The sequence below is a fragment of the Ochlerotatus camptorhynchus genome, unplaced genomic scaffold (assembly GCF_037179485.1).
Source record: "Ochlerotatus camptorhynchus isolate MF236.1 unplaced genomic scaffold, CSIRO-AGI_Acam_v1.1 ptg000253l, whole genome shotgun sequence".
Lineage (NCBI taxonomy): Eukaryota > Metazoa > Arthropoda > Insecta > Diptera > Culicidae > Ochlerotatus > Ochlerotatus camptorhynchus.
In genome coordinates, this window is record NW_027040743.1 from 925,816 (window position 1) to 940,338 (window position 14,523).

Genomic DNA, 14,523 nt, shown 5'->3' on the forward strand with positions numbered 1-14,523 from the left:
AATCGCCATTAGTTCTACATCCATTGAAAGGTGAAATATTGAACTAAGAAGTTAAATTAATAAATCTTTTATGTGGAAAACACCATATTCAAGGAAAAAAAAAAACACAATTTATCTCATAAAAAACGCACATTCTGAAGCTCGAAAAACTTTATGAAATTCTTTGATCTCGGTAATTTTTAAAGATTTTTGACAATGAAAAATTTTTGTGTGGAAATACTTAAAAGAAATTTAATTAATTCATCGGATTTAAATTGTTTTCAAAATGTCCTGATATTAAATTCAATACCTCGAATATTCAAATATATTCTATATTCTGTGGGTTGGACATGTCTTTATGATCATAGACTTTGTTGGCGTGTCAACGCCAGCGCGCCGCTACTGTGATCAGACAGCAGCTCAGTTTCGACTATTGCGCATGACGTCGCGATGCGCAATAGGCGTGACAGATATTCGCAGCGATGACAGGTTTGGTACTCAGGTATTGGTGAGTAGAATAGAGGAATGATTTGGCAGAAGAGATGATTCAGCACAAACATGGGAGAGTGGGAGAGGAATTGGACTGATAACAGGATTGATAGGAGAATGAGTAAACAAATAATCTAGACAAAAAATTAGAAGGCAAGTGAAAGAACACAGATTGCAGAAAGTAATTACTAAATTTACTACTGAAACATTATCCTAAATATCTAAATTCCTTAGTGCTTATTTCTAAAATTATCAGGTAATTGGCTTAATGATAAAATCAAGTGAAATTTACTTAATCTAATATGTTTTTGGACAGGAGAGCATATGATAAATGAATTGTATATTTCCAACCTAAAACTAATATTCTTAAAACTATATTGTACCGCTGAACTTATACAACTATTTACAACTAAATTTATTATAGTACGGTGAATTAGTACGGCAAAGAAGAGGTATAGACATACCATCAGGCAAACGAAACACATAGTACGGGACTAAACGTAAGTTTATGCATGAAAATATGTTTAAAACAAAAAAACAGCATAACACACAGAAGCAAATAATTTAGTTCTTGGTTTAACTGCTAGATAACTGTTAAAATGAAGCATATTCTTTTTAGGATAATAATAATCTTCCGGACAGTAAATCAACCCCAGTACCGGTCGTTTTATTCCCGGGATTATTATTGCGGAATTTCCCGAAAAGTTGGCAATTTTCCAACATATTATTATTATCGTTTATTTACGAATAAACCGCGGTTATGTCGAATCGGTCTTTGCGATCAAAACGGTCGGGCAAGTCAAGTGATGTGGTAAAAAGTAGTGCAAATGGTGGTGTGCAAACGGTGGTCATGGAGGATCCGGAGGAGTCCCATCCCGGTCATACATGTCAGGTGTGCCGAGGAGAAGATACGGACGAGATGGTGAGATGCGACGATTGCCTGAAATGGCATCACTTCGGATGTGTCGGAGTCACGCAGGAGGTTGAGAATTATACCTGGAGATGTACCAAATGCGAAACAGCGAAAGGTGTCCAGGCAACAAGTTCAACTTCTGAAGCAGTTCGTCCTCATGAAGGTGGTGGTCATAAAAAGCAGTCGTCCGATCCCGTCGATGCTACCAACTCGAGTCAAGCAGAAGTCGCTGTCGATCCAGTTCCGTCCATCACAACTCTACAGTGGGATACGAGGAGTAAGAAGATAAACCCATCGATCAAACCGTCGAAAACAACCTCTATAGCATCGAGTCGCTCCTCGCAAGCCCTTGCGAAGCTAAAGCTCCAGAAGCTCGAGGACTTGAGGATAATTGAGCTGCGTGAAGCAGAACTTCAACGAGCGATTGCAGCGGAAGAAGCGAGAAAGGAGAGGGCCTATTTGGAGCAAAAATATCAGCTGATGGAGGAGGCTATAAGTGAAACTAGCTCAGTCAGCAGCGTAGCTTTAAATCGGATGAAGGACTGGGTGGCATCTTCCAGCAATCAACAGGAAGAGCTTTTAGATCCAGAGCAGGATCCGGATTTGGAGAGTCAGTTTGATCCTGATAGCCATTCAAGCAGGAAGCAATTGAGATATCCTACGGTTTCCCAACTCGGAAGCAACCAAAGCAGCAGTCACGGTACGCTTTCTGGAAGTTCAGAGCCTGGTCCTCCGGAACCATTCCCATGGACGGAGTCTTTGAAATCGCTTTCCGTAAAGCATCCAGACCCAACTCCGAAAAACCAACGGCCGGTTCAGAATCCAGCAAAATCATTTCTGGTTCCAGATCGTCCAAGGCCGGCTTCGAATCTTAGATCTCCACGTTGGATCTCACCAGAGGGATCGTCAAGGCCTGCTCCGGTTCAGAATTGCCCACCGTCAGTTCCGATTCCTGCTATTTCACAAAGAATATCGGATCATAGGTCTTCAGGTTTGGCGCCGAACCCAGAGCGTTTGCATTCAGAACCTACTCGTTATCGTCGACATCCAGAACCATCACGATCAGTTCCAGCCCCGACGCCAATAAATCTACGGCCAGAACCCGTTCCACGATATTCACAACCAGATCCGATTCCTTCGTATTCAAGATTTGTTCCTAATCCGGATTCACGGGTGCCAGCCCCAATTCTGGTACAGGATACACCACAGAACTATCAAAGTTTTCCTCCAAGGCGATCGAGCCGTCTTCACGATCGTGACGAGGATGCATTGGATCCATGTATGCTTACTCGAAAGCAATTAGCAGCTCGACAAGCTATATCGAAGGATCTGCCGGTGTTCTCTGGAAATCCTGAGGAATGGCCGCTTTTCCGCTCTACCTTCGACAGCACGACAGCGATGTGTGGGTTTACCGACGAGGAAAATATAGCTAGGTTGCAGCGAAGCTTGAAAGGTCGAGCGTACGAAGCGGTGAGATGTCGGCTGATGCATCCTGCCAATGTTAACGGAGTTATGTCGACGCTAAAGATGCTGTTCGGGCAGCCTGAAGTTATTGTCAACTCGATGATTACCAAGATCAACTCGCTCCCAGCGCTGAAGGAGGATAAATTGGAAACGCTCGTGGACTTTGCAGTCAACGTAGAAAACTTCTGTGCGACAGTAGACGCGTGTGGTCTGGAGGAGCATCTTTACAACGTAACATTTCTTCATCAACTCGTCAACAAGCTGCCGCCTTCTATCAAGTTGAATTGGGCTCAATATAGGCAAACGCTTCCAACGGTCAATCTTCCGTGGTTCAGCACCTGGCTCTATTCTCTAGCGGAAGCCGCCAGCGCAGTGATTGTTCCAAACACCAGCTTCGACCCCAAACCAGTTCGAAGCGATGTTCGTGGAAATAAGAAAGGGAATTCCTTTGTCAACGCACACTCAGAAGAACCTGTATCGGATCCCCGCACCACATCGTCATCCAGATTGAAAGTAGTTCACGATAGCTGCCCAGTATGCAAGGGAACCTGCAAGTGGATCGCCAAATGCAAGAACTTCATAGAGTTCTCTCGTGACTCACGCTGGGCTACAGTGCGAGACCTCGGCCTCTGTCGGAGATGTTTGCGTCGACACAATGGAGGATGTCAAGCCAAGCTGTGTGGGAAGAACGGGTGCGAGCTAAAACACCACGAGTTGCTACACAACGATCAGAAGAACACGTCACCGTTCAAGGATACAGCACCCAATACCACGAACAAACCTACAACACAGCGCAGTGATCCTGCTCAACCAGGAACAAGTACGTCGGGACACGGATGCCATACTCATCAGGTTACATCCAGTCAGGTTCTATTCCGCTACCTGCCGGTAGTACTTCAAGGAAAATACGGTTCGATCAAGACGTTCGCCTTTCTGGATGACGGATCAGCGCTCACACTTCTAGATAAAGATTTAGCCAAGGAGTTGCAGCTTGATGGGGAGAAAAAACCACTGTGTTTGCACTGGACGGGTGGAGCGCAACGACGAGAAATCAACTCAAAGGCCGTAAGTCTGGACGTGGCAGCAACACATTGCCCCACCAAGAGGTATACCTTGAACGGCGTGCGCACAGTAGATGAGCTTCTGCTTCCATCACAAACGCTCAATGTAGAGGAACTCGGCAAACTGTATCCTCATCTCAAGGATTTGCCGATCACCTCGTATGAAAATGTTCGCCCGAGAATTCTGATCGGTATGAAGGATCAACACCTAAGCCTGGTCCTAAAGAGCCGAGAGGGAACACGTGAGCAGCCGATCGCTGTGAAGACCCGACTAGGTTGGACGATTTGTGGAGGAGGAAACCAAGACGATGTTCCAAACCTAGTGCACTCAGTGTTCCATATGTGCCCATGCGAATCACAAATGGATGAGGATCTACACAAGGCGATCAAAGAATACTTCACAATCGATAGCTTGGGAATTGCGCAACCGAAGATAGCACTCATGTCCGCAGAAGATGAACGAGCCCAAACCCTGCTTGAATCTCGCACCGTTATCAAGGGTGACCGCTACGAAACCGGCTTGCTATGGCGATATGACAATATTCGACTGCCGGATAGTCGCCCTATGGCTCTGCGCCGGCTCCAGTGTCTCAAGAAACGGATGGACAAAGATCCAAAGCTCGCTGAAGCGCTCAATTTGAAAATCGCCGATTTCGTCATGAAAGGATACGCTAGAAGACTCACCAATGAGGAGCTGAAGCAACCATTCCATCGGGTCTGGTATTTGCCGACTTTTCCGGTTGTCAACATCAATAAACCGGGAAAAATCCGAATTGTATGGGACGCTGCTGCCTCTGCGTATGGAGTATCGTTAAATTCGGCTCTATTAAAAGGTCCTGATCAGCTTTGCGCACTGCTCGCTATCCTCATCCAGTTCCGGGAAGGCAAAATTGCGCTCACTGGAGATGTGCGTGAGATGTTTTTACAAGTCCTCATGCGCTCGGAAGACCAGCATTGCCAGCGATTCTTCTGGTATGACGAGGAAGGTAACATCGTGGTCTACATCTTGCAGGTGATGACCTTCGGAGCCTGTTGTTCCCCTAGCAGCGCTCAGTTCGTCAAGAATATAAACGCGGAACGATTCAAAGCAGCATACCCAGCAGCAGTTGAAGTCATCCAGAAGCGGCATTACGTCGACGATATGCTGGTAAGCGTTGAGACGGAAGATGAGGCATTTCAACTTGCGCAACAGGTGAAAAAGGTGCACTCGAAAGCTGGATTCGAGATGCGCAACTGGATAAGCAACTCGAAACGCGTTGTGCGGGATCTGCAAGAAGAACATACAGATGAGAAGAACCTCGATCTGTCGCTGGAGCTAGCCACCGAGAAAGTGCTCGGAATGTGGTGGTGTACTGATTCAGATACCTTTACCTACAAGGTCGGATGGACTCGCTATGGAGAAGCGCTATTGAAAGGTCAACGACATCCAACCAAGAGAGAAATGTTACGCGTTCTTATGTCTATGTTTGATCCGCTCGGACTGATCGCACATTTCCTCATGTACCTTAAGGTGCTACTTCAAGACGTCTGGCGTTCCGGTATAGACTGGGATGATGCAATCGACGATGCGCTGTTCGACAAGTGGCAAACATGGCTGCAAGTGCTCCCGCAGGTTGAACGAGTCAGCATTCCTCGATGCTACCGTGCACGAACCTCTCCCAATTGTAAAGACATCCAGCTACATACGTTTGTTGACGCTGGAGATAACGGAATTGCTGCGGCCTGTTACCTGCGCTTCGCTCAAGATGATGTCGTAGAATGCAGATTAGTAGCAGCTAAGACCAGAGTCGCTCCGTTGAAGTTTCTCTCAACACCTAGACTAGAACTTCAAGCAGCATTGGTTGGGGCCAGGCTAGCACAATCCGTATCAGATGCACTGTCATTCCGAATCTCTCGTCGCCACTACTGGTCGGATTCCCAGGACGTACTTTGCTGGATCAAATCTGACCACCGAAGATACTCCCAGTTTGTCGCGTTCCGAGTTAGCGAAATCCTGGACACCACGGAGATGAACGAATGGAGATACGTTCCTACAGATTTAAACGTAGCAGATGATGGGACGAAATGGAAAGGACTTCCTAGTTTGGCTTCAGAGACGAGATGGTTCACCGGGCCCGAGTTCCTGCAGCACCCGGAAACTGGTTGGCCAGACTCATATACTAGCTCGAATGAAGCCGTTCTCGAACTTCGCCGTAGCGTATTAACTCACTTCATCGCCCCGGAACCGATAGTCTGTTCAAGCGATTTCTCAGACTGGAATCGGATTGTGAAAGTGGTTGCTCTAGCTCATCGTTTTCCTGCCAACTGCAAACTGAAGCGCCTCCAGCAACCGATCGTAAGCGGACCTCTCACCAACCACGAAATACTCACTGCCGAATCCTATCTCATTCGCGTAGCACAACAGGAAGCCTATCCGGAAGAAATAGCAGTGCTTCAGAAGTCGCTACAGTGCTCGGATCAACTATCAACCCCGATCCCCAAATCAAGTCCGCTACACCAGAAGACGCCATGGCTGGATCAGAATGGAATCCTGAGGATGCGCGGCCGCATCGCCGCTTGTTTCTACGCAACCGAAGATGCTAAACACCCCAAAATACTCCCCCGTGACCACCACACCACCAAGTTAATCGTTGCACACTACCACCAAAAATACCACCATCAGAATCACGAGACCGTGATAAATGAGATACGACAAAAATACAGCATACCGAAGCTACGCATGACCTACACAAAAGTGCGAAGTGACTGCCAACGCTGTAAGAATGACCGAGTGATCCCGCGCCCACCAATCATGGCTGACCTGCCTGCTGCACGACTTGCAGCTTTCGAACGCCCATTCACCCACGTTGGCGTTGATTACTTCGGTCCGTACGAGGTCGTCATAGGCCGACGAGTCGAGAAACGCTGGGGAATGCTCGCTACCTGCCTCACAATTCGCGCAATTCACATCGAGGTCGTTCACTCCCTCAACACCGATTCTTGCATCATGGCGATGCGAAACTTCATTTCCCGCCGAGGAAAACCACGGGTGATCTACAGCGATCGAGGTACCAATTTCATTGGTGCAAAGCGGGAGATGACGGAAGCTGAAGAATCAGTCAACCAAAATGAACTGATGAGGGAGTTCGTGGATGCTGGAACAACCTGGGAGTTCCTGCCTCCCTCTTCTCCACACATGGGCGGTAGCTGGGAGCGCTTGATCGGTTCCGTCAAAAAGAACCTAATGGCGATCCTACCAGCACGGAAGCTGTCGGACGAGGTCTTACGGAACCTGCTGACTGAAATCGAGAACACGGTGAATTCCCGCCCACTGACGCACGTTCCTGTCGATGACGATTCAGCTCCAGCCTTGACGCCCAACCACTTCCTTCTGGGCTCTTCCAATGGAGTCAAGCCGCTCAGCACCATTGATGACAGCGGAGCAGTTACACGACAAAGTTGGCGATTGTCCCAAGCCCAAACTAACCGGTTTTGGAAGCGTTCGGTAAGCGACTACTTGCCCGAGATAACCCGGCGTACCAAGTGGTTCGTACAAACGAAGCCGATTGAGGTCAACGACGTTGTGGTGATAGCGGACCCGAAGATGCCACGGAACTGCTGGCCGAAAGGCAAAATAATCTGCACTCAACCTGGACGAGACGGCCAACCCAGATCAGCAACGGTGAGGACATCGACCGGGATCTACGAGCGTCCGGTTGCCAAACTAGCTGTTCTAGACGTGCGACGCGAAGCGGAGTAAGCTGACCAGGTGGTCAACGTACCTGGGGGGAGTGTTGGCGTGTCAACGCCAGCGCGCCGCTACTGTGATCAGACAGCAGCTCAGTTTCGACTATTGCGCATGACGTCGCGATGCGCAATAGGCGTGACAGATATTCGCAGCGATGACAGGTTTGGTACTCAGGTATTGGTGAGTAGAATAGAGGAATGATTTGGCAGAAGAGATGATTCAGCACAAACATGGGAGAGTGGGAGAGGAATTGGACTGATAACAGGATTGATAGGAGAATGAGTAAACAAATAATCTAGACAAAAAATTAGAAGGCAAGTGAAAGAACACAGATTGCAGAAAGTAATTACTAAATTTACTACTGAAACATTATCCTAAATATCTAAATTCCTTAGTGCTTATTTCTAAAATTATCAGGTAATTGGCTTAATGATAAAATCAAGTGAAATTTACTTAATCTAATATGTTTTTGGACAGGAGAGCATATGATAAATGAATTGTATATTTCCAACCTAAAACTAATATTCTTAAAACTATATTGTACCGCTGAACTTATACAACTATTTACAACTAAATTTATTATAGTACGGTGAATTAGTACGGCAAAGAAGAGGTATAGACATACCATCAGGCAAACGAAACACATAGTACGGGACTAAACGTAAGTTTATGCATGAAAATATGTTTAAAACAAAAAAACAGCATAACACACAGAAGCAAATAATTTAGTTCTTGGTTTAACTGCTAGATAACTGTTAAAATGAAGCATATTCTTTTTAGGATAATAATAATCTTCCGGACAGTAAATCAACCCCAGTACCGGTCGTTTTATTCCCGGGATTATTATTGCGGAATTTCCCGAAAAGTTGGCAATTTTCCAACAGACTTTTAATATCGGGTTTGAAAAACGAAGGTCTAAGCCTAAGGCAATACTCTGAGATTTCAATTTTTTTGAAAGTAAATTTTGTGTCTAATCCTGTTTATAACCAATTCTAGGGCATATAACAGTTTCACCCTTGCGAACTTTGAAAATTACCCATGATGTGGTCATAACTTCATAAATTAAGGGCAGATTTTGGGATTCAGAGAATTTTTAAGATGAGAGTTTAACTAACTTTCAAGGTCGGAGGTGCGGATTTGCTTCAACGATCATGTTTTAAAATGGTGTCTCTTTTAAAGAAACAACACAAACATTTCGAATGGAATAGATTTTGAAATGAAGTATTCTTCGACTATAAAAAAATAGTTTTTTGAATAAGTTAAAATTTTAGAAATTTGTTCGATGTTGCGAAATTTTTTAAGTTTTTCCTAATCTCAGATAATAAGTTTTCTTTTCTATTAGGTATGTGTACCTGAATTTGGATTTTATTTTTCTAGCCCAAAATCCTGAAAATGTCTGAGTCTTAGATTTGAAATGATTTTTTTATGACTAGAGGTTTCCAAAATTCCGAGCTATCATCAATATTGGGAAAATATAAAAAAAAATCAAATCTCACCAACGAACAGGATCACGCTTGATTTTCGTAGACAAAAATCAACAAGCAAACTACTGCGGTTGATATTGAAAGCTGTGATATCGCAGCTCGTAATATTAAGAATCAAACTCACCATCTGCGATTCCATGATTTTTGTTTTAAGCTGGGTTTAGACGGGGCAAGTCAATTGATCAAGTCAGTTGAATTCAACTGACTTGAACGCGAATTGAACGTTTAAACCATGCCATTCAACTGACTTGATCAACTCACTTGAATTGAAAAAAGTTGAAACAGACTCAACTTTTCAAGCCAATTGAATTCAACTGAGTTGATCATTTGACTTGAATAGTCTAAACCCAGCTTTACACCCGACCGGAACTGAAACTTCCAGCAGTCGGCATTGTGTCTGCCATCAGTCGCATCTTGTCTGCCATCGGTAAAGAGGAAAACGAGATAGCAACCGTCTCTTTCTAAAGCTGGGTTTAGACTAGGCAAGTCAAATGATCAACTCAGTTGAATTCAATTGGCTTGAAATGTTGAGCCTGGTTCAACATTTTTTTCAATTCAAGTGAGTTGATCAAGTCAGTTGAATGGCAGTCAGTTGAATTCAACTGACTTGATCAATTGACTTGCCCTGTCTAAACCCAGCTTAAGAAAATGAGGTTCTTTGGAATCATTGTGGCGTTGATTCAACTCTCAGCTTCAATTTTGCACGTTTTGAATAGTCTATATCAAAGGAGCTTGTAAAATCAGTATCAAGCACGATATTTTGCTCCAATATCACACGTGATATTGAGAGTGTATGAGATTGGAAACATAAATTTTCTCTAATGATTATGCCTTCGCTGACTACCATTAAATTAAAAACAAAGATTAAAGAAAATCTGGGACTTTTGAGTACTGAGAGTTTTGAAACTTTAATGAATACCTATTTAAGATTATGTGACATGGAAAATATTTCACTATCATAGAACAGTTCCACACCAAATGATGAATCGAAAAATACGACCTTCTCCAATATGTATTAAACTAAGCATAATTGCTTGTTATGGGCAATTATTCAAAATTTTGCTAAAATTCGGCTTTTTTAGATCATGTAAAATTTCCGCTTATAGTTGTTTTTGAAATTAAAAAAAAAAATAACTTCTGATCGATACTATAATCTGAGACAAAATTGTAAAGACAGTAAATTAAATTTTAATTTGAGACCTATATATCTCAAAATGTCCTTGTCCAATGTGTGAATTACAAAAAAATGCAAATTTTTGGAATGTTCAAAAAAAAAAGGACTCTTAATAGTTGACAAAAATTGTAGAACAAGAACTTTTGATCAAACTTTGGAACTTTTTTTTGACGCATTTTTTCATGTTATTCATGCTCAGAAAACAATTTTTGAGACATTTTAAAACATTTTCTGTATAGAACACATACAAAATCACACCAACAAAAAATCCTAAATATGACATTTTGAGATATTTGGGTTTTTTTTTAATTTTTACTTAAAATTGTTTTAAAATATTATTCCCTGCCATTTTGTCTCAGACGTCATTTTGATCAGAATTGCCGTTTCCGTGCTATATTTTTTTTGATAAATTTCTAGGCCAATATAGGCTCAAAATGACTTCACCTACCCCCTAACAGAATAGACGAAGAATCCCCCATTTACTAGTCTTATTTTTTTTCTTGATTATAAGTTTTGAACTTCAAAGAGGTTTTAAGATGTCATTTTGAAAATTTTACATGATACAAAATGGCCGAATTTTAGCAAAAAATAAATTTTGTTCGCTATTTTGCCATGGAATTAGATCATATATATATAATTGATTCTGAAAAACAAAGGTACAATCAGGCATGGAAAATCATTTGCATTCATTTTGTGCATTAATTTACATTCATTTGCCTCTAACTTTTTTCTTCAACAGCATTCCGCAAAATGATGTATAGAGCTTTTGTACGTTTTGTTATTAACTATTAACTAACTAGTTTTGCTCATAACTCAAATCTGTATCTCTTATGCATCACGAACTAGAGTGGGCAGAACTTGTTACTGATTTTCAGTGAATGTAAAATACATTCACTGAAAAACAGTGGTGGCTTCTGTTCGCTCTGCTTCGACATGCATAAGAAATACGGATTTGTTTTCTTTACAAAAGTTGTAGCTAATAACTAAACCTACAAAAGCTCTATACACCGTTTTGCGGAATGCTGTTGACAAAAGAAAGTTAGAGGAAAATGAAAGTAAATGATTTTCCATGCCTGGGTACAATATTGAGAAAATAGTAAATACACTGGGAATTTTAATTTTCTTGAAGATTTATAACCAAGTTTTGAAGTCTTGGCCTAGAACACATTCCAAGGACAATACAAATCCAAATCATAGAGGAGAAATGCCGGCTTCGTTTATATTTTAACCTGTTATCGTCAGGTGGAGTAAACAAAGTTCTTGAGCGCTCAAAATTGGCCAATCGATGCACAAAATGATGATGCATTCTCATACAAACCATGAGTGCTCAATAAATTCACATACCCCCTAAGAATATAGGTAAAGATATGTCTCAATCCGCCATTTACTCGTCTTAATTAAGTTTTGAATTTTAAAGAGGTTGTGAGATTCCAGACTTTCGGATCCCGATTTTGTTTTTTTTTTCAAAATAATCAGTTGGCAGTTAATTTTTAAAATCACTTTCATAGATCCTAAAATTAAGTTAAATAGGAAGACGCTGGTTGGGATTTTTTTTTATCTATCATAATCATTCGAGAAGCTTTCTTCTTCTGTTATCCCACAAATTATATTATTTTTCAAAGTTCCAAAATCACTATTTCAATCACAGGTTGCACAAACTGAACATTTAACACTAGACTACGGACCAGTAGACCAGTAGGGAAATTTTCGGGTTGCGAAAAGCTCCACCGGCTGCAGCGGGAATCGTAACCTCACTTCGTGGCACTCACAATACGCCTGATCGACGAGTGACGCCGCTCATCGCATGACAACGAAGTCCACCAAAGATCACAACGCAAGATATTTTTTTTAGCTGGAGATGCTTAACGCTAAATATCAAACTTAAAGTGGTCCTTTTATAGAGTTGATAGTTCCGTTAGAGTACGGCAGTGTGAAAATTGTACATAGAGTGTAAAAAGCGAGCAAAGGACAATTTTGAGGAAGGTACGCATTGGGTTGATCATCTCCTTTATCAAACTCCCCCGTTTGGGAGGGATGGTGAGGGTTATCTCCCTCGCCTTCGATGTGCGGAAACAATTCTATCGATTGTTTCGCACTCAAGTCGTCATCTGACGTAAGCATCTAGTCGATATGCTTTTTAACTACTGAATAAGCCTGATTTTGACTGGAAAAAGATATATTCATACAACCTGCAGTGCAGATTTGAAAGTTTCTTAACTTTTCACCGAAAATTTTCCCAAAAACCTGGCGCTACCAAAATGAAATACCACCTTAATAGCTCGAAAGTGAAACCAATATCAATCCGACAGTCACTCGAAGTCGCATTTGCTTGTGTAAATAAAATCGAGGAAGGAAAAAAAAACAACATCCAAAAAAAAAATAACACTCCCCGTCGCAATCAGTGCTTCATGTTCGCTTAATAAGTCTCATAAAAACAGTCTCCACCGCCTGGTTTGGTGTTTTGCATCGCTTCTTGTGCTCAGTTGTGTTTTTTTTATTTTCACAATTTTCACCTAACAATGTCTTATTTTACTATTTCTTGTTCGTTTTTCTTTCAGACCTATCAACAAGACAACGCAAGCTCTGGTGCACCAAACTAAAAGTGTATCCAAGCTGTAGACGACGCAGTGCCCGGGTGAAATTTGATTACTGCCAACAACCATACACCACTCATCAACTGCTTCTCTGTTGCGCAAAAAAAAAAACAGCAGAAAAAATACACATACTGGTGAAAATAAATTAATGAATGGTTGGTTTCTTTCACCCTCCGGTTGTTGTTGGGGGATTTTACAACTGTTTTTCCAACTGCGCGAGTTTTATGTTTTTTTTTTTTGCAACAACGAAGATGTGATTGTTTGCCATATCCATCTATCTCCTATGTGAGGATCTTGACCAAGCGAAATAGCAATGCATGTTGTGGAAAAGTTGCAAACAACAACAAAAAGAAGAGTACCAGATTGGTTGTGATAACACGTGTTTGGAATCCTTGAAGCCACCCATTCAGTGTGAAGAGCAGTGAAACTTTGTCAAAGAGTCCGTGTGTAGTTGAAACCGAGCGAGCGAGAAAAAAATAAGTGAGTGCACGAATGATCGATCGATCGATCGACAAAAAACCCCCCAACACACGATAACAAGAGGGCATCTCGAATTGTTGTTCAATAAAAAAAAATTGCTTTTGCCGAGCGAGTGAAATCGAAAAGGAAAAATTGTTCCGACGTATCGAAGCGAAAAAATGGAATTTAATTAAAATCCGATCTGCACACCGTTTGCTATAGCCTATTAGTAATAGTTTGTTTGATTGTTCGTTCATACAAGTAACAAGGTGTTTTGTGAAGCAGGGAGTTGCGTGAGTTGCCCTTGTATTGCTGGTTCGAATCAAATCGAATTAGAAGGGTTAATAAAATAAAAGTCGACAGTGCGATATAAAAAAAAAAGTGGTGATTTACGATTGTAGGCAAACGGTGCAGTGATTTGGGTGCCCGAACAAGCGATGAACCCATGCCCATGCGATCGTTTTACGTACAAATGTACATCAGTGCGTACCTGAAGTCTGCGTGGGAATGCAACGACTGTGGAATGTAAAAGCCCGGTTGCAGAGCATCGATTTGGATTTCGTGTGAATCGTGGTGCTGTTTGCGTTTTTTTGCACACAATAAGTGACCAGTTTTGGAGCGACCAGAGACGGAGGACCTGCGGAGGAGGAATGGCAATGTAATTACTGCTACTTGTTTGTTTTTCATAATTTTTTTTTCGCTAATGAATTGATAGTTATGTTGCCAAAAGCAACTTTGAAAATATGATTCGTGTAGGTGTGAAACAACTAGAATTGATTGGATTGATTAAGGGTGCCTTAATGGGAATTTGATAATGACTTGAAAGTGGATTTAATTAATGGTGTTTTAGATAGAAGAAAAAAATAAAAATGGCTTGAGTGGTTGGAGGGTTCAATCACACTGAGATATTTTTGGATGCATTAGAAGTTACGTGAAGCTATTGCTTTAATAAAGCCATTTGGATAATTTTGCCACTTTCAGAAAAATTCCACAAATGCTTTGTAGATTTACATGTATACCATATCGATATACTTCCCGGTCTAAATCTAATGCAGCACTATCTTTTGACAACAGTGGTGTTGAGTACTTGGTACTGAGGAAATCTGCAAGTTGTAGACGAAATACGCGTATCTGTCAAAAGATAAGCAATTTTCAACAGAATTTAAAGGAAATAAACCA

The 14,523-nt window shown here is 41.9% G+C and overlaps 2 protein-coding genes across 3 annotated transcripts in view; both read left to right on the forward strand.

The window, feature by feature from the left end:
• Tie (Tie-like receptor tyrosine kinase) overlaps positions 1–14,523 on the forward strand; it is a 242,164-nt gene that overhangs the window by 14,107 nt on the left and 213,534 nt on the right. For both annotated transcript variants that reach the window (XM_065226511.1, XM_065226509.1), the window contains exon 2: positions 12,850–14,002. The gene's annotated coding sequence lies outside the window, so the exon portion shown is untranslated. The remainder of the gene's footprint in view (positions 1–12,849; positions 14,003–14,523) is intronic.
• On the forward strand, positions 1,229–7,645 carry LOC135704977 (uncharacterized). Its single transcript, XM_065226518.1, has one exon. It carries the CDS (start codon positions 1,229–1,231, stop codon positions 7,643–7,645), a length of 6,417 nt encoding a protein of 2,138 aa, XP_065082590.1.